Genomic DNA, 20,845 nt, shown 5'->3' on the forward strand with positions numbered 1-20,845 from the left:
GCCTGCCTGCCTGCCTGCCTGCCTGCCTGCCTGCCTGCCTGCCTGCCTGCCTGCCTGCCTGCCTGCCTGCCTGCCTGCCTGCCTGCCTGCCTGCCTGCCTGCCTGCCTGCCTGCCTGCCTGCCTGCCTGCCTGCCTGCCTGCCTGCCTGCCTGCCTGCCTGCCTGCCTGCCTGCCTGCCTGCCTGCCTGCCTGCCTGCCTGCCTGCCTGCCTGCCTGCCTGCCTGCCTGCCTGCCTGCCTGCCTGCCTGCCTGCCTGCCTGCCTGCCTGCCTGCCTGCCTGCCTGCCTGCCTGCCTGCCTGCCTGCCTGCCTGCCTGCCTGCCTGCCTGCCTGCCTGCCTGCCTGCCTGCCTGCCTGCCTGCCTGCCTGCCTGCCTGCCTGCCTGCCTGCCTGCCTGCCTGCCTGCCTGCCTGCCTGCCTGCCTGCGGTGACTGGTCCTTATAATGACACAAGTCATAATTTAAATATCACACCAATGCAGTTAAAACACAACCGCTGTTTAAGTTTAACATTGGTTAACGTGTCTGCGCGCATGTTGAAGTTGCCAGTTTTGAGTGGAGTGGGCGGGTGGATTTAGCATCTCCTGGTGTAATTTCGATAATTCGGGTTAAATAAGCAGAGCTCCAGGCTTTAAAACACTAAAAGCACCGTTCTGCCCTTGCGCTTAGACTCGCTTAATGTTCTCTCACCCTCCCTCTCTCCTACTCTCTCCCTCAGTGCGTGTGTTATATCTGACAGACTGCTAGAGTAGTTCAGCACTGAGGCAGACAGAAAGAGAGCTGCAGGGCCTGACCGGAAGCACAGCCTTCTGTTATTCCACATGTATCTTTTCCTCTCTACACTCCTCTCTCAATTCAATTCAAGGGGCTTTATTGGGAAACACATGTTAACTTTGCCAAAGCAAGTGAGGTAGATAATATACAAAAGTGAAATAAACAATAAAAATGAACAGTAAACATTCCACTCGCAGAAGTTCCAAAAGCATTAAGACATTACAAATGTCATATTATGTATATATACAGTGTTGTGACAAATCCCTCCTCTCTCTCTACCAGCAGACCCTCCTGTCTCTCTACTGGACAGTTACCAGCAGACCTTCCTCTCTCTCTCTACCAGCCCCTTACCTGCAAACCCCCCTTTCTCTCTACCTTCCTCTCTCTCTACCGGTAGACCTCTCTCTCTACTGGACAGTAACCAGCAGACCCTCCTCTCTCCCTACACTCCTCTCTCTATACTGGCAGACCATCCTATCTCTCTATCCTCTCTCTACCGGCTGTTACCAACAGGCTCTCTCTCGCTCTTTCTTTCACTTTCTCTCGCTCTCTCGCTCTACCGGCCTGTTTACCATCTAACTGGCTCCAGGTGAGTGCGGGTGGTTGAGATCATCATACTGACCGCTGTCTCGCACTGGCCTCCCGGTCTTAACCGAATATTAAACGGTATAATAAGCTGACCTCCATTCATGCGCCCGCCACTCACACAATGGCGTCAGAGTATTGTTTCGACCTGCTTGAGGGCAACACAACGTTGACACTTCTACACAGCGCTTGAGCCCCTGTTGAAGAGGCTCTATCCAAGCCGAAAAGAAAAGAGTTGAGTCGTTGTCTCCGTTTCTCTCATGAGCTGAAACCCTATCACCCTTCCGCCCGAGCGCAGACCAGAAACACACACACACACACGCACACACACACACACACGCACACAAACTTACCCTGGTGATATCACAAAGCCTTAACAATTCACTGTGAAATACCATTTTGTTAGCCTATACATGTACGTTATCAATGTCAATGTTCCATTAGCGACATAAGAGAAAATGAACGAGGTTTATTCCTCAGAGAAATCCAGAGCTGTTAGTAGAAATTATCTCCTGATTGTTCTCGTTATTAATCTCCACGAAATGATCTTCTTCCCAGGTAGTGCACGCATTCAACATTTATGATTCCGATCAAAACATAATAACTTCGTTATTTCCAAATACAACTGGAGCATATTTTTACTGTTTAATATCGAGTCTATTAGATTTAAAAACAATGAGGATAGCATAATAATAATAATAACCACAATAAAATGTCTGTAAATAGACACAATTATGGCAATAATTAAACACCAATAATAAGGATAACAATAACAATAAAACACCAATAATAATAGTACTAGTAAAGAGCTCGTAATATGCTAATAGTAGTAGTTATAATAATTGGTTTAATAAAGATTCGGCGACGTGCACGGCAATGGAGTGCTATGTTTGAAAAAATAAAAAACATAAAACACATTTAGTTTAAACGAAAATAGATTTTTAAGTAATAATCAATATATAAACCAGGGGATGTTTTCAAAACAACTTACATTTCTGTTGAACATCCAATTCCTGTTTTAATAGCCTAGGTTTAAGCCATGTGGGTGAAACGAAGAAAGCAAATAAAAAACGAGAAATGTCCACAAAAATTGATGAAAGAGTGTCGGTTCCTTATTAGGGAAGATACAATATTTATTCCTTGTCTCCTGGGATGGAAGCAGCTCTTCTATTGTCCTCCATCCATTCCTCAGTGCTGATGCTTAATTTTCTAACTATATTATCAGGGGACCACCGACGACATCACAACAGAAATACCCTGCAAGTACAAAATCGGCGCGCCAGCCGGTGTGACTGGTACAGAGGGGAAACGCTCCGGTTTCACCAGCTATCTGCGGCTCTAAGCAGGGACTTTTTACATTTCTTTCGGTTTGGGGATTTTAACGGAAATCATTTATTTGATCAAGCGGGTTACCGGAGCAAGAACATGTCAGCCACATTTCCCGGCCTGGTCCATGATTCCGAGGTATTTATTTACTATCACTCTTCTTCATTCTTCATTATAAATAACATTAAGGAATATTCTCTATCAGTTATATTGATCATGACTGTTTGTGAGACTACATGCAGATTTAGAGTACAAATCATTGTGAATGGGTCTCCAGAAAACAGGGCTTCATATATCGTGGGACCGGGGATAGGACTGTCTTGGTGTAATGGGGGTTGTTTTAGTGTGGAGAGAGAGAGAGGCAGATGAGCCACCTGTGCGTAAAACCGGTAATATAAGTGATTAGAACATTATGGTGGCTCATCCTACTCACCTGCCATCCGTCTCGCGTAAAGCTGAGACCGCAGTTCGATAGTAATAATATACAAATAAAAATAGAGCAACATGAGCTCGAAAACGATGAACCCAGCATGACAGAACCGTGAACAACATGCACATACAAACACCATGGGCTGGTGGAATGACATATTCATGCATTTTTTTCTAAGCGTCTTGTGTGTTTCAGTTGTGTCTACGTGTGTGAGAACATGTTTGGGAGACAGCTGGCGGTTTAAGAGATTGTAAATGAAATGACACTGCTGAGATTTTCCTTTCCGTTCTTCCTCTCAGATACGTCATGACGGGTCCAACAGTTATCGTCTGATGCAACTCGGTTGCCTCGAGAGCGTCGCCAACTCTTCGGTGGCCTACAGCTCGTCCTCGCCGCTCACAGCCTACCCCCCGGCGGCCACAGAGTTCGCCTCGCCCTACTTCTCCACCAACCACCAGTACACCCCCCTGCACCACCAGTCCTTCCACTATGACTTCCAGCACTCCCACCCAGCCGTGGGCCCAGAAGCATATGGCCTCAACTCTCTCCACTCCGGGCAGTACTACCAGCAGATTCACCATGCAACACATGGAGATGCAGACTTCATCAACCTGCACAGTGCCCGTGCACTCAAGTCCTCGTGCCTGGATGATCAGCAGAGGCGCGAGTTGGGCTGCCTGGACGCTTACCGGCGACATGACCTGTCTTTGATGACGTCACACGGCGGACAGTATAGCATGCACCACGACCAGAGGCTGCTGCCTGCGGCAGGTCTGGGGCTCCCAAACCCTGGGGCGGATGACCTGCAGGTAGCTCCTCTCCTCTCTTGTCTTCTCTCCCCTCCTCTCCTCTGTTCCTCTCCTCTCTGCTCCTCTCCTCTCTACTCCTCTCCTTTCCCTCCTCTCCCCTCTTCTCAACTCCTCTCTGTTCCTCTCCCATCCCCCCACCTTCCCCCTTCACCTCTCCCCTCCTATCTTCTCACCTCTCCCCTACTTCTCACCTCTTCTCACCTCCTCTCCACTCCTTTCTGCTCCCCTCCTATCTTCTCCTCTCCCCTACTCCCTGCTCCTCTCCCCTTCTCTCCTCTTCCCTCCCCTCTTCACATCTCCCTTCCTATCTTCTCCTCTCCCCTACTCCCTGCTCCTCTCCCCTCCTCTCCACACCTCTCCCGTCTTTTTACTCCTCTCTCGTCATCTCCCCTCCTCTCCTCTCTACTCCTCTCCTCTTCCTTCCTCTCCACTCCACTCTTCTCCTCTACCCCACTGTTGTAATCCTGATCAAACACCAAGTCTAAAGTCTAAACACAGCTGCTGACATTTTTTATCCAATAGCCACACTGGCTATAATGAACTACAAAGTCATTTTCAGGCCCTAACTGAGAGAGAGAGACAGAGACAGACAGACAGACAGACAGACAGACAGACAGACAGACAGACAGACAGACAGACAGACAGACAGACAGACAGACAGACAGACAGACAGACAGACAGACAGACAGACAGAGACAGACAGACAGACAGACAGACAGACAGACAGACAGACAGACAGACAGACAGACAGACAGACAGACAGATAGAGTACTCACCATGTATATAACCCGTTTAAGAATGAACATTGCCATTGAGGCGTTCCACCATTTTAAAGTAGTCAACTGGGTCTTGATTCCTATGAGTTGGGAACAATCAGACAATGAATTCGAACAAAATGTACTCCTTTAAAATGGATGTAGTCTCAATGGCGCCCGTGCTGTCACATACGCTATAATGGCACAGATACAAAGATGAGCCCTCTATCTATCTCTATGGTCAGAGTCCGTCTCCGCCCTTTCCAGACACAGACACTAGCCCAGCTCTGTTCCCTCTCACGCGTTGCAGTCCTTTTGAAAAGCAGCAGGAGGAGGGTTCAGTCAAAATAGAAACAGAACATTCCATGTGTGACAGTCGATACCTACATTAGGCTAATATTATACTCGATGGAGAGAAATTGAATCAAAATGGGTCAAATGAAGATGAAGTAATCTAGAACAAAAGGAAATGCTGCATTTAAACGGTTAATCTGAGAAATCCACTTCCATTATGCAGTCCACCCTCTACTTTACCCCATATGCACGTGACATATATTTTAACTATTCTTTTAGATGTAAAGAAAAAGTGTGTGTGTGTGTGTGTCCGGCTGGTGAGGCGGTGTGAAGCCGCTGTGTCTCTCTCCTCTGAAAGGCGGATTAAGGGATCCGGGTTCGCGGCACAATGGGTCGCGGGAGCGCCATAAAGCACCGTAGTTTATCCAATTACCGACTTAATGTCAATCAACCGGTACTTTATGCAGCAACATCTGAGCTGCGGCTCCGGTTAAACACGCTACACGGGACAGAAAAATCATTCCTTTATTACAATATTCCGTTTTAAACTGAACAACCAAACTGCTAGGATACCAGAAGTAATTCAACTGGTAGGATAATATATTTTTACGCAATTAATCATATTAATATAGAGCTATTGTAGAACAACTTTACTTGTAAGTAATATTAATATTGGTTTAAATTATAACTAATTGATCAATGCTATTAATATAGGTTTATGTGATAACTACTTGATTAATAATGTTTTTATTAACTACTTGATTCGTAATATTAATATAAGTTTATATGTATATTATTAATTATATTTGTTTTAGTAAATAATAAAACAAATATTTTATTGTCACAAACACCTGATAGGTTTAATGTGTTGTTTTACAGGGTCAGTCATAGTAGTATGATAGGTGTTGTTTTACAGGGTCAGTCATAGTAGTATGATAGGTGTTGTTTTACAGGGTCAGTCATAGTAGTACAGCGCCACTGGAGCACATTAGGGTTAAATTCCTTGGTCAAAGGCACATCGACTGATAGATTAATCTGATTACTACTTTATTAATATTGATAAAGGTTTATATTATAACTAGTTCATTAATATTAATATAGGTGTATATGATGACTACTTTACTAATAATATTAATATAGGTGTATATGATAACTACTTTACTAATAATATTAATATAGGCGTATATGATAACTAGTTCATTAATATTAATATAGGTGTATATGATAACTACTTTACTAATAATATTAATATAGGTGTATATGATAACTACTTTACTAATAATATAGGTGTATATGATAACTACTTTATTAATAATATAGGTGTATGTGATAACTACTTTACTAATAATATTAATAACATAGCGTACCATAGCATAGTAAAATAGTATCCTGGTAGGATCAGTAACAATAATTATTATAATAATGAGGATGGTGTTCTAGATCCAATTGCCTACCATCTTGTTTTTTTCCTGTTGTGAATATTGTCTTATTTAGGCTATGATGGTGATGAGGATAACCGATATTGTGATTCTGATTCTAAGAATATTGTTTTTATTTAAAGTTCATATATTTCAATATGTCACCATCTTTGCCACTTTCGTTATGTAGATTGTTATTAGACCTGTGAGTGGTCTGTTGGTAGGAAGGGTAGAAGAACACACACGGGCAATTAGAATAGGTCTTCGCCCTTCTTTAGAAAATAAAGGCACGTGAACCTGAGTAGAACAGATGCGGTCTGATCCAGCGCGCGCAGAAACAGACATAGCATCTTTGAGAACATAAAGAGATTTTCATGCTCAACAAAAGAGCTGCCACACCTTTCCCCCGTCAGGCTCCCTAACCCTAACCCTTCCTCCTGTTAGACACTTAATGTATGCAAGACCTTTGCGTTTTGTATATTGATTTTATAATCACTTTAGCTTCGGAGTAAAAATATACTATAGAGACAGAGTTTGTTAAAAAGACTTACACGGCCTGTTCCGTGTGGCGTGAGATAGACAGCCGAATGTTTTATTTTAATCAGGGCTGTGTCTGTGCTCGACCGCCTTGCGGCTCACACCGGGGATTAACGGGGTTCTTGTTCCAAGGCCATCATTGTAAATAAGAAGTTGTTCTTAACTGACTTGCCTAGTTAAATAAATATAATAGTAATCATGCATTAATAAGGTCCAGAGAGAAACAAATGAGAATCAAAAAACAGACACATTCAGCTCTGCACAGTGCGTCAACTTCAGGATGGGCGAGAACGCTCAGCCCACGGTGGCGTGTGTGTGTGGATATCTGCGCCTACCTGTTGTTACCGATCATAACCACAAATGTGGTAGCATGTAAAACCTGTTAAAAATGCCCGCGTGCAGAGCCTGGTATCAGAATGACTGAGGAAGACGGGCTCTATTTTAAAGGAACAGTGGGTTAACTGACCTTGTTCAGGGGTAGAACGACAGATGTTTATCTTGTCAGGTCGGGGATTTGATCTTGCAGCCTTCCGGTTACTAGGCCAACGCTCTAACAACTAGGCTACTTGCTGCCACATTCATTATTGTTATTATTCATACAATTATTATTATTACTATTGCTGTTGTTATTATTAATAATGTGACACCGTTTCAGGGCTCCGTCGAGGCGCAGTGCGGGCTCATGCTCAATGGCCAAGGTGGCGTCATCCGAAGAGGTAAGGCACCTTACAACACACATTTTAGACACACATTAACATGGATACCCATCTCCTTCTCTGTCTGGTAAACTGAAGAATCGAACAGACAAGACGGAATCTAAATCAAGTGAAAATATATTGTTGTTGAATTAGCCAATATTATGACACACCACGGTACTATTTTACATTTTCTGTCAGATTGTATTTAAAGTTGTTAAATTAGTACTTGAAATGTCCTGTCATGCATGCAGGCACTTTCACTTCAAACCAGACAATTATACTACTCTGCCTGAAGCTGTAATGTCGGATTTCCTTCACGCTTTCAGTACAACTTCCGTTGTAGAATAGAGTGTGCATAATCCTCTGATCAGTCATTCTCAAACCAACTCTATTATGAAAAGTAACAATGAAAAGAAGAAATAAAAATCATATTGCCTAACAACAACAACAAGAAACAATAATATTAATAATAACAATAACAGTTATAGTAATTGTTATAATGACAGCAATAATAACAGTTGTAGTTGCTTGATAGTAATAATTACAGCTTTAATAACAGTAAAAGGAGTAATAACATAACTAATAAAAAAAACCTAAAAAAAGGTGGTTTGCTTGATAGCTTGTTTTAAAGTGTTTATGGGATGGCAGGTAGCCTAGTGGTTAAGAGTGTTGGGCCAATAACCAATAAGTCGCTGCTTTGAATCCCGAGCTGACTAGGTGAATCATATTTTGATATGCCCTTGAGTAAAGAACTTAACCCTAATTGCTTCTTTAAATACATTTAAAATGACTAAAACCATAGTTTTGGCATTTTATCCATGAAATATAATACTAATTTATGCCAATTGCCTCTGTTTATAGTTTATCAAAGTGAATTTAAGGTAGCCTGAACATGTGAAAATGGTTTGGTGTCTCTAGCTTGAACGGTTCAAGAGTTACTGTTGGTAAATAATTTTATGCAAAATATACAGTACATACTTATAGTAGATAAACGTTTTAAAATAGTTTACGCTCTAGAGCGGGCGGAATACATGGAATTATAATTCATCTAGAGTTGTGCTTTCACTTCAGCAAGAACAGCTAATAATCATTTAACAGTGTTATCCTTCACAGTAATTTTACATTTACATTTACATTTAAGTCATTTAGCAGACGCTCTTATCCAGAGCGACTTACAAATTGGTGAATTCACCTTCTGACATCCAGTGGAACAGCCACTTTACAATAGTGATAACTGAAGGATGTTTTTATTTCTTCTTTATTTCTTTAATTTCATTTTTATTTAACCAGGTAGGCCAGTTGAGAACAAGTTCTCATTTACAACTGTGACCTGGCCAAGATAAAGCAAAGCAGTGTGACAAAAAACAACACAGAGTTACACATGGAATAAGCAAAAGTACAGTCAATAACACAATAGAAAAATCTATTAACAGTGTGTGCAAATGGAGTTTGATCATTTCATAGTGTTGGCCTTCACAGTAATAACCAAATTATGTTTTGATAATTTCATTGTGTTGGCCTTCACAATAATAACTGAACTATGTTTTGATGTCATTAGTAAAGACGTATGACTGTTTTTATTATTTGTCATCGTTGATAAATTGGAAATGAACTGTATAATGAAATATAGCCTAATGATATAGAAAGAGATAATTTGAACTCTGAAATACTGTTTCTGCTGATTTTAATCCACTAAACTGTTGACACAAGACTTTTCCAGATGTTCAGCGTGGTAAAATTAATATAAATTTAAAAAATGAAAAAAACATTAAAAAAAACAACATTTTAGCTTGAGCTTGGTAAGGAGAACAAAGAGCGAACTGCTTTCTTGGAATTATTACCTGCTATCTGTTGCGGTGATAGTGTTTTTACCTGTTATCTGTTGCGGTGATAGTATTTTTACCTGTTATCTGTTGCGGTGATAGTGTTTTTACCTGTTATCTGTTGCGGTGATAGTGTTTTGACCTGTTATCTGTTGCTGTGATAATATTTTTCGGTATTTCATCATCTCCACATCTATCACTCCAGGATTAATGCTAAATTGTAATTATTTTGCCTCTATGGCCTATTTATTGTCTTCCTCCCTACTCTTCTACATTTGTACATAGATTTTTGTATTGTGTTATTGACTGTACGTTTGTTATGTGTAACACTGTGTTGTTGTTTTTGTCTCACTGCTTTGCTTTATCTTGGCCAGGTCGCAGTTGTAAATGAGAACTTGTTCTCAACTAGTCTACCTGGTTAAATAAAGGTGAAATAAAATAAAAAATTAAATGTTTACCTTATCACTCTCTGTTGTAGTAGTATTTTTACCTGTTATCTGTTGCTGTGATCTATCAAATACGTCGTTATTTTTCTGTTATTCTCTAGCTTTACACACGTGTAATTTTCGACTAAGCAGCCTGTATCTAGTTGTTTAATAAACAGTGCAGGTGCGTGTGTGTTACTCTGTCTTGGTGTTGTGTTTTGGAGAGTTCTGGAGGATTGATACGGGAATCCCTCCGCTATCACTTTCGGTTAATGGTGTGCAGGATTTAGCCGCGAGCTCCACTGCTCCAACCATCACAACCAATAATCTTTGCTTTACCTCGCGCTCCCGTATCGATAGCTTCTCTCGCCTCGGGCGGCCGCTTTGATATGCTAATGCAGCGCGGCCCGAATTCAGCTGAGATCATATTAATGTTGTTCTTTCTGACGCCGGCTTTGGCGCCATGAATATTCACACAACCTTTTTCAAAAGAAATGTCTCCAGAAACGCGGCTCCTACTTAGAGCAGTGTCTGTGTTTTAATCACCAGTATCCCACCAAGCCTTCAGCATCTGATCAAGCTTATCACCAGACGTGTGCCCTCTACGTGCATGCGCCCTCTCTCAGACGGCTGCTGGGTTTATGTGGGCTGTGCTGTCTTGTGACAGGTGCTCTAAACATTGTTTTTAAAATAGGAAGAGAATGACATTTGGCCCGTGTCTCTTTTTCTTTAATTTTCGTGGCAAACTTGTAAAAGGCGCTTGATTCCACGTGTGATCCCGCCGCCGCTCGCGCCGCCGCCCGAGGCTACTCTCCACTGCTTAAATAGCGCTATCGCCTCTGGGCCCACGCGCTCCACCGCACTACCGGCAAAAGCTCTTTTTCCATTGCCCGTGGCAACATAAAATACAAACTACTTTGATTCAAAACATTTTTGGAGGAATTAATATGATGTGAACTCACAGATTTCAGAGATGTGAGTCTGACTGACAGGCCAGGCAGGAAACTGTCGCACAGCTGGACTTCACACACGACTATCACACTCACATACACAAGCACAGGCACGCACACACACACGCACGTGTTTATTTGTTGTGTTACTGTGTTGTGTCTAGGAGGTACCTGTGTGGTGAACCCGACAGATCTGTTCTGCTCTGTCCCTGGCCGTCTGTCCCTCCTGAGCTCAACCTCCAAATATAAAGTCACCATCGCTGAGGTGAAGAGACGCCTCTCGCCTCCAGAGTGTCTCAACGCCTCACTACTGGGAGGAATCCTCCGCAGGTACACACACACACACACACACACACACACACACACACACACACACACACACACGCACGCACGCACGCACGCACGCACACACACTCAAATGATAACAAAAACAAGAACAATGGAGTAAAACATTTGTATTTTAGGTTCTGATGACAGTTTTACACTCAAGGTTTTTTCTGAAAGTGTTTGTCCTATATCTGAGAGATAAACAGATGCCTTATGTTAATTTGACCCAGTTTCTCACAGCAGAAAAAGAATCCTGTAGCAACAAGGAATGGGAATTATTATGTGGATTATAATTAATGGGAATGTTTTATAGTGGTTAATTCATTTTTGGTATTGATGTGAAGATGTGATCATGTCTTTTAATGCAGAGCTAAGTCTAAGAATGGTGGTCGTTGTCTGAGAGAGAAGTTGGATCGACTGGGACTCAACCTGCCAGCTGGTCGGAGAAAAGCTGCCAACGTTACACTCCTCACCTCTCTGGTGGAAGGTAGGAATAACTGATCACTCTATTAATTTACACCAAATAAAACTCATCCTTCTATCAATCTACACCTAATAAATCTCATCCCTCCATCAATCTACACCTAATAAAACTCATCCCTCTATCAGTCAAAACTGTTCGCTGCTCTGGCCCCCCAATGGTGGAACAAACTCCCTCACGACGCCAGGACAGCGGAGTCAATCACCACCTTCCGGAGACACCTGAAACCCCACCTCTTCAAGGAATACCTAGGATAGGATAAAGTAATCCTTCTCACCCCCCTTAAATGATTTAGATGCACTATTGTAAAGTGGCTGTTCCACTGGATGTCAGAAGGTGAATTCACCAATTTGTAAGTCGCTCTGGATAAGAGCGTCTGCTAAATGACTTAAATGTAATGTAAAATGTAATCTACACCTATTAAAATTCACTCCGCTATCAATCTACACCTAATAAAACTCATCCCTCTATCAATCTACACCTATTAAAATTCACCCCGCTATCAATCTACACCTAATAAAACTCATCCCTCTATCAATCTACACCTAATAAAACTCATCCCTCTATCAATCTACACCTCCTAGTAAAACTCATGACTCTATACTAATAAAACATCTCTGTGTGTGTGTGTGTGTTTGTAGGTGAGGCGCTCCACCTGGCTAGAGACTTTGGTTATACGTGTGAGACAGAGTTTCCTACCAAGGCAGTAGGAGAACACCTTGCCAGTCAACACAATGAACCCAAGGAGACCAACGCACGCAAGAAGATGGTGCTGGCCACCAAGTAAGACACACACACACACCCACACACACACACACACACCCTTATTTACTCTTATATATATTTTGTTTTTCACTCTTTATTCAATGCGCACTTTATTTTATTTATGTTTCAATTAATCCTGAATGGGATTGGTTGCCAGTTGACATGAAAATACACATTTTATTCATTGATTCATTCTGAAAATAAATACAAAATTCAGAGACACACACACACACTGAACCCTTAACCTCTAACCCCTAACCTGTGACATTTAGGCAGATCTGTAAAGAGTTTCAGGACCTGTTGAGTCAGGACCGTTCTCCTCTTGGCTCCTCCAGACCCACACCTATACTGGACCTGGATATACAGAGACACCTCACACACTTCAGGTACACACACACACACACACACACACACACACACACACACACACACACACACACACACACACACACACACACACACACACACACACACACACACACACACACACACACACACACACACACACACACACACACACACACACACACACACACACACACACACACACACACACACACACACACACACACACACACACACACACAGTAATATGCAAAGTCCTAAAAATAGTCAAAGCCACTCTGCTACCCAAGGGTTAGGTGTTAGGGTTAGCTTCTACCCCCAAGTCATAGCCTGTTGTCTATGCTACCCCCAAGTCATAGACTGTTGTCTCTGCTACCCCCAAGTCATAGACTGTTGTCTCTGCTACCCCCAAGTCATAGACTGTTGTCTCTGCTACCCCCAAGTCATAGACTGTTCTCTCTGCTACCCCCAAGTCATAGACTGTTGTCTCTGCTACCCCCAAGTCATAGACTGTTCTCTCTGCTACCCCCAAGTCATAGACTGTTGTCTCTGCTACCCCCAAGTCATAGACTGTTCTCTCTGCTACCCCCAAGTCATAGACTGTTGTCTCTGCTTCCCCCAAGTCATAGACTGTTGTCTCTGCTACTGCACTGCAAGCGGTATCGATGCACCAAGTCTGGAACCAACAGGACCCTGAACAGCTTCTACCCCCAAGACGGCTAAATAGTAAAATGGTTAACCAAATAGTTAGTAAAATAGTCAGCTACACTTACCATCTGCATTGACTCTTTTTGCACTAACTTTTTTAACTCATCATATACATTGCTACTACTGTTTATTATCTATCACTTTATTACTAGTTATATGTACATATCTACCTCAATTAACTCGTACCCCTGCACATTAATTCAGTACTGGTACCATGTGTATATAACCAAATTATTACCTCATACCCCTGCACATGGTCTCAGTACTGGTACCATGTGTATATAGCCACGTTTTTACCTCATACCCCTGCACATGGTCTCAGTTTATTTATTTTAATTTTTTATTTTACTTCTATTTAACCAGGCAAGTCAGTTAATTAAGAACAAATTCTTATTTTCAATGATGGCCTAGGAACAGTGGGTTAACTGCCTTTTTAGGGGCAGAACGACAGATTTTTACCTTGTCAGCTTGGGGTACTGGTACCATGTGTATATAGCCAAGTTATCGTTACTCATCGTGGATTTATCATTACTTTTATTATTACCTGTTGTTTACCAAGCATGTGGCACATAACATTTGTATTTATTATGGATCCCCATTAGCTGCAACCAAGGAAGCAGATAGTCTTCCTGGGGTCCGGCAAAATTAAGGCAGCTATACAATTTAAAAAACATTACAATACGTTCATAACATATTTCACAACATATTAAGTGTGTGCCCTCAGGCCCCTACTCTACTACCACATATCTACAACGCAAAATCCATGTGTACGTGTGTGTATAGTGCATATGTTTGCATGCATCTGTGCCTATGTTTGTGTTGCCTCACAGTCCATGCTGTTCCATAAGGTGTATTATTTACCTGTTTTTAAATCTGATTCTACTGCTGCATCAGTTACCTGATGTGGAATAGAGTTCCATGTAATCATGGCTCTATGTAGTACTGTGTGCCTCCTATAGTCTGTTCTGGACTTGGGGACTGTGAAGAGACCTGTGAAAAGACCCCCTGATATGTGTTGTGGGGTATGCATAGGTGACTGAGCTGTGTGCCAGTTGTTTAAACAGACAGCTTAGTGCTTTCAACCAGCTTCACTACTAATGTCTGTGTTTAGGGTTATATAATGTGTATTTATATGTGTGTGTGTATTCTCCAGTCTGATCACCCATGGGTTTGGGACTCCGGCGGTGTGCGCAGCTCTTAGCACCTTCCAGACCGTTCTCAGTGAGATGCTCAACTACCTGGACAAACAATCTGCCGCTGGGAACCATGGGAAAACCTCAGGTCAGGAGACGGAAAAGACCGGAAACGCCCGTAAAAACAGCGAACCGCTCAATAAAGAGGAGAAAGCTGAAAAGACAGAGTAACCCCTTCCCTGTGCCTTGGGAGGATGAGCTATGGAGGCAGATATGTTGATTAATTCTGAACAACAGGAAGTAGAGACATGGACTTCTGGTCACCGCCATCTGGGAGCCAACAGGAGAGGAGCACACTGTTCTTCCTTCAGCCTCCACCTGAACAGTGCAATTAATGCCATCAGAGTGTTTACCATTTTAGAATTGTGAGACTGGGGTCTGGGGTTACCATGTTGGCGAGAGTGTGAGACTGGGGTTACCATGTTAGTGAGAGTGTGAGACTGGGGTTACCATGTTGGTGAGAGTGTGAGACTGGGGTTACCATGTTGGTGAGATTGGGGTCTGGGCTTACCATGTTGGTGAGAGTGTGAGACTGGGGTCTGGGGTTACTATGTTGGTGAGAGTGTGAGACTGGGGTCTGGGGTTACCATGTTGGTGAGAGTGTGAGACTGGGGTTACCATGTTGGTGAGAGTGTGATACTGGGGTTACAATGTTGGTGAGAGTGTGAGACTGGGGTTACCATGTTGGTGAGAGTGTGAGACTGGGGTTACTATGTTGGTGAGACTGGGGTCTGGGGTTACCATGTTGGTGAGAGTGTGAGACTGGGGTTACCATGTTGGTGAGACTGAGACTGGGGTTACCATGTTGGTGAGAGTGCGAGACTGGGGTTACCATGTAGGTGAGAGTGCGAGCCTGGGGTTACTATGTTGGTGAGAGTGTGAACCTGGGGTTACCATGTTGGTGAGAGTGTGAGACTGGGGTCTGGGGTTACTATGTTGGTGAGAGTGTGAGACTGGGGTCTGGGGTTACCATGTTGGTGAGAGTGTGAGACTGGGGTTACCATGTTGGTGAGAGTGCGAGACTGGGGTTACCATGTAGGTGAGAGTGCGAGCCTGGGGTTACTATGTTGGTGAGATTGGGGTCTGGGCTTACCATGTTGGTGAGAGTGTGAGACTGGGGTCTGGGGTTACTATGTTGGTGAGAGTGTGAGCCTGGGGTTACCATGTTGGTGAGAGTGTGAGCCTGGGGTTACCATGTTGGTGAGACTGTGAGACTGTGGTTACCATCTTGGTGAGCCTTTGGTTACCATATTGGTGAGAGTGTGAAACTGGGGTTACTATGTTGGTGAGACTGGGGTCTGGGGTTACTATGTTGGTGAGAGTGTGAGACTGGGGTTACCATGTTGGTGAGACTGGGGTCTGGGGTTACTATGTTGGTGAGACTGGGGTCTGTGGTTACTATGTTGGTGAGAGTGTGAGACTGGGGTTACTATGTTGGTGAGAGTGTGAGACTGGGGTTACTATGTTGGTGAGAGCATGAAACTGGGGTTACTATGTTGGTGAGAGTGTGAGACTGGGGTTACTATGTTGGTGAGACTGGGGTCTGGGGTTACTATGTTGGTGAGGGTGTGAGACTGGGGTTACTATGTTGGTGAGAGTGTGAGACTGGGGTTACTATGTTGGTGAGACTGGGGTCTGGGGTTACTATGTTGGTGAGAGTGTGAGACTGGGGTTACCATGTTGGTGAGAGTGTGAGACTGGGATTACTATGTTGGTGAGACTGGGGTCTGGGGTTACTATGTTGGTGAGGGTGTGAGACTGGGGTTACTATGTTGGTGAGAGTGTGAGACTGGGGTTACTATGTTGGTGAGACTGGGGTCTGGGGTTACTATGTTGGTGAGAGTGTGAGACTGGGGTTACCATGTTGGTGAGAGTGTGAGACTGGGATTACTATGTTGGTGAGACTGGGGTCTGGGGTTACTATGTTGGTGAGGGTGTGAGACTGGGGTTACCATGTTGGTGAGAGTGTGAGACTGGGATTACTATGTTGGTGAGACTGGGGTCTGGGGTTACTATGTTGGTGAGAGTGTGAGACTGGGATTACTATGTTGGTGAGACTGGGGTTACTATGTTGGTGAGACTGGGGTTACCATGTTGGTGAGAGTGTGAGACTGGGATTACTATGTTGGTGAGACTGGGGTCTGGGGTTACTATGTTGGTGAGAGTGTGTGTGTGTATGTGTGTGTGTGTGCGCCTCTGTGTGCGCCTCTGTGTGCCTGTTGCTTGCCTGTGTGTGTGTGTGTGTGAGTCCAGATTTCTGAGACTAGTCCATTTTGTAATGATGACTATTCAGTTGCCATAGAAACAGTTTGTTGTGCATGTCTATCTTTGTACACTCCCCAGAACTATGTTTACGACACAAGCTCTTTGACCCTTCATAAACATTTGTATAGATATATATAAATATTTAAATAACTTTTCTTGTAGGCTTTGAACTACATATACTGTATGTTAAAACCATAACTTCTAAAATACCTGTGTTCAATAAAAACTATTGATACAAGTTTTTTCCTACTGGTTCCTGTGTAGTGGGTGGGTCAATCAATCAATCAATACACACACACAACAAAATATATAATCACATGTTGTGGTATTGTATAATAACAGACACCGGATGTGAATCCCTCTGATAAAATATAAAACTGTTTGATCAATCTTACAGTTTGATTGAATACTCCTCCTCAATGGAAGAACTTCTGAAACAGATAAACATGAAGAATAAAGACCTGCCAGTTCCCCAGGAGAAAGAGAGATAGGTAGTGTCGTTGTGATGACTATCATTAAATGTGAAGACTATATTATCAAATCAATTCTCTGTCATTTAATTACCCGATTAAACTAATCCTGTAACTTTAATTAACTAGGAAGTCGGGGCACCACGGGAAAATGTTTAACCTCTTGGAACTAGGGGGCACTATTTTTATTTTGGGAAAAATAATGTTCCCAAAGTAAACCTATTTCTCAGGACCAGATGCTAGAATATGCATATAATTGACAGTGTAGGATAGAAAACACTATAAAGTTTCCAAAACTGTCAAAATATTGTCTGTGAGTATAACAGAACTGATATTGCAGGCGAAACCCGGTGGAAAATCCAATCAGGAAGTGCCTCTTATTTTGAAACCGTTGTGTTCCTATGCACCCCTATTGGCCATTGAAAAGGATATCAACGTTATTCCTTTTTCTACGTATTCCCTTAGGTGTCTACTGCATTTTAAAGTAGTTTCACGCCTTTATGTTGAAGAATGAGCGTAAACCACTACATTGCGTATGTGGCCAGCTGAGGGCTCTCAGAGGGATTCTTGCGTAAAAGTTAGAGGTAGTCATTATTCCTCTCACTCCTACTGAAAAGCCAATTGTGCTGGTTGATATATTATCAAATAGATATTTGAAAAACACCTTGAGGATTGAAGATAAAAAACGTTTGCCATGTTTCTGTCGATATTATGGATATAATTTGGAATTTGTTTCGGCATTGTCTTGATCGCTATTTCCTGTGGATTTCTCAACATAACGTGACAGACAAATGGAGGTATTTTGGGTATAAAAAAATAATCTTTATGGAACAAAAGGAACATTTGCTGTCTAACTGGGAGTCTCGTCAGTGAAAAGGTAAACGGTTAATTTGATTGCGTTTCTGACTTTCGTGACCAAGCTTCCTGCTGCTAGCTGGACATAATGCTATGCTAGGCTATCGATAAACTTACACAAATGCTTGTCTTGCTTTGGCTGTAAAAGCATAATTTCAAAATCTGAGACGACATGGTGATTAACAAAAGGCTAAGCTGTGTTTCGCTATATTTCACTTGTGATTTCATGAATATGAATATTTTCTAGTAAGATAATTTGGCCGTTAATTAAAAAAGAAACAAGGATCAAGATCTTTGGTATCACAAAGGAAAAAATACCACGGACACAACCTCTCTGCACATCGTCCCCTACTGTAATGCGGCCTCCAAGTGATGCTACTCCAATAGCAGAGGAAAAAAAGTTCAACTATATTGGAAGACCCATAACCAGACCTATCGGATACAACATAGCTCCATATACAAATCCATTATAACCTACAGATGTCCACTCTACCATCCACCCTCTCTGGACCCACAGAATTTCACATTCGGGATTTTACAGCCAAAATCCCTAAACCGGAGCAGACCGTTCTCCACGTTAACATACAAGTCAATGGCGGAGCAGAGGTCAAACACACCATCTTCACAGGGAGATCTAATAACCTTCTACACATAACAGGAACTCCACGAATGGCTCATTCTAACCCTTGGGACTTCTAGTCTTATCTTCTAGTCTTATCTGTCTTATCTTATTCACCCGGAACCCCTCGGACACCCACAACGCAAATGGTACCCCAAAATGTAAGGGGTAATTCCCAATAAGAATCAATGGAGGAGGCCTCTACCAACACAAACGGGTATCTAAAGCAACGGAGCAATCCCATTGGATGATCACGGCCACACCCCTCTGCATGCACACTGCATGCACGCCTCATGCACCAATAGGATTTCATTCACCTGGTGACCACGCCCCCCTTCTTTCCTACAAAAGAAGAGCATCCCTCAGTCTCAGCACCATTGGGTCGAAAAACTTTTTGAAGACACTTTCACCTGGACAACATGCAATTTTGATCTCTCCACTTCCACTTTGGATCACTACCTTTTACTAAACCAGGCCCCAGCCTCATGCTACATCCCAAATTTTGATATTTTCAACCTGTTTTAATCCTTGCGACAACCATTGCATTTTTGGATTCCTACATCACAGAGCTTATATTTCAACGAATCTACTCCCTTTTGCATTCATTACGGAACTTCATCAAACTTCCAGACCATAGAGTCTCAACCTCCACGACACTCACCCACATATACCCACCCACACACACAAACTATTATTTTCCAGTACAAAAACGGCCTTGAGTTTGAGTTTGAGTTTGAGTTTATTTTTATTTTTACAGGGACAGTGCACATTAATCAACGTTTCAGTAAAAGTGCTGGTTTTAGCCAGCCGGCTAATTTTCAACCGCAGTCCCTGGGCAGGTTATTAAAAACAATTACAATATAGACAATATCAACATAGAACAAGCAAGACATAGCAACATAGGACAAGCAAGACATAGCATACAGACAGAAAAACATAGAGCAAAAAGCAGCAAGACAAAATTCATAAAAGCAACAAAGTGTTTCCACACCTCACAAGCTACAGACAACAGACAACATGGAAAGCGGCAACACACAGCTAGGGACCATGTTCACAAATCTGATTGACCTTAAGCCATGTCTTCAAGCATTTTGTGAAAGTGTGATATGTGGTGCAGTTATGTGTGTCTGATGGCAGTGTATTCCAGACATGGGAAGCTCTCACAGAGAATGCAGATTTACTAAAGGTGCTTTTCCTTAGGGGAACTATACAGTCACCTCTCATGGCAGACCTTGTGGATCTGCTGCCATATGTCTGGGTTTTCTGTTTAACAAAAATATTGAGTGGAGGGGGAGCCAGGCCATTAAGGATCTTGAATACAAGAAATGTGTCGGTGTATTGCACAAGATTTTCCCAACTCAAGAGCTCATGCTTTCTAAGGATGTGACAATGATGATGGCTATTGGGCTTCCTATCAAGCACTTTGAGAGCCTGTTTGTAGACAGACTGAATAGGTTTTAATGTTGTACAGCAAGCTTGGGCCCAACTAGTCAAGCAGTATGTTAAGTGAGGGAGTATCATAGAGTTGAAGCACAGTTTTGCTACCTCTGTAGTCAAACAATTTCGTATAAATCGGAAATTAGCTAGGTTGAATTTAGTTATTTGAATTACCTTTTTCACATGCTTTTTAAAAGAGAGGTTGGAATCAAGTATGATGCCAAGGTACTTAAAATCGGATACCACCTGGAGCTTCTCCCCTAACACATAGACATCTGGCTCAGTAGCATCTGTTGCCCTCTTTGTGAAGAACATGCAAACAGTTTTTTTCACATTGAGATGCAAACACGAGTCACTGAGCCACTTTGTAACCTGGACCATTACAGTAGTGAGTTCTTGTGCAGCTTGTTGTTTGCTCTTTGCATGCACATATATCACTGTATCATCTGCATACATTTGAACTTCAGACTCAGTACAGACAGAAGGCAGATCATTAATGTACAGGCTGAACAGGAGGGGCCCCAGTATTGACCCTTGGGGCACGCCCACATCATAGC

At 42.7% G+C, this 20,845-nt stretch overlaps 1 protein-coding gene across 1 annotated transcript; it reads left to right on the forward strand.

The window, feature by feature from the left end:
• Positions 1-2,783: 2,783 nt before the first annotated feature.
• On the forward strand, positions 2,784-14,960 carry LOC135505612 (transcription factor AP-2-delta-like). Its single transcript, XM_064924677.1, has 8 exons — positions 2,784-2,822; positions 3,414-3,923; positions 7,583-7,643; positions 10,988-11,153; positions 11,519-11,637; positions 12,273-12,414; positions 12,669-12,782; positions 14,603-14,960. Exons 1-8 carry the CDS (start codon positions 2,784-2,786, stop codon positions 14,811-14,813), a joined length of 1,362 nt encoding a protein of 453 aa, XP_064780749.1. The 3' UTR covers positions 14,814-14,960.
• Positions 14,961-20,845: the final 5,885 nt, after the last annotated feature.

Source organism: Oncorhynchus masou, chromosome 19 (genome assembly GCF_036934945.1).
Source record: "Oncorhynchus masou masou isolate Uvic2021 chromosome 19, UVic_Omas_1.1, whole genome shotgun sequence".
Lineage (NCBI taxonomy): Eukaryota > Metazoa > Chordata > Actinopteri > Salmoniformes > Salmonidae > Oncorhynchus > Oncorhynchus masou.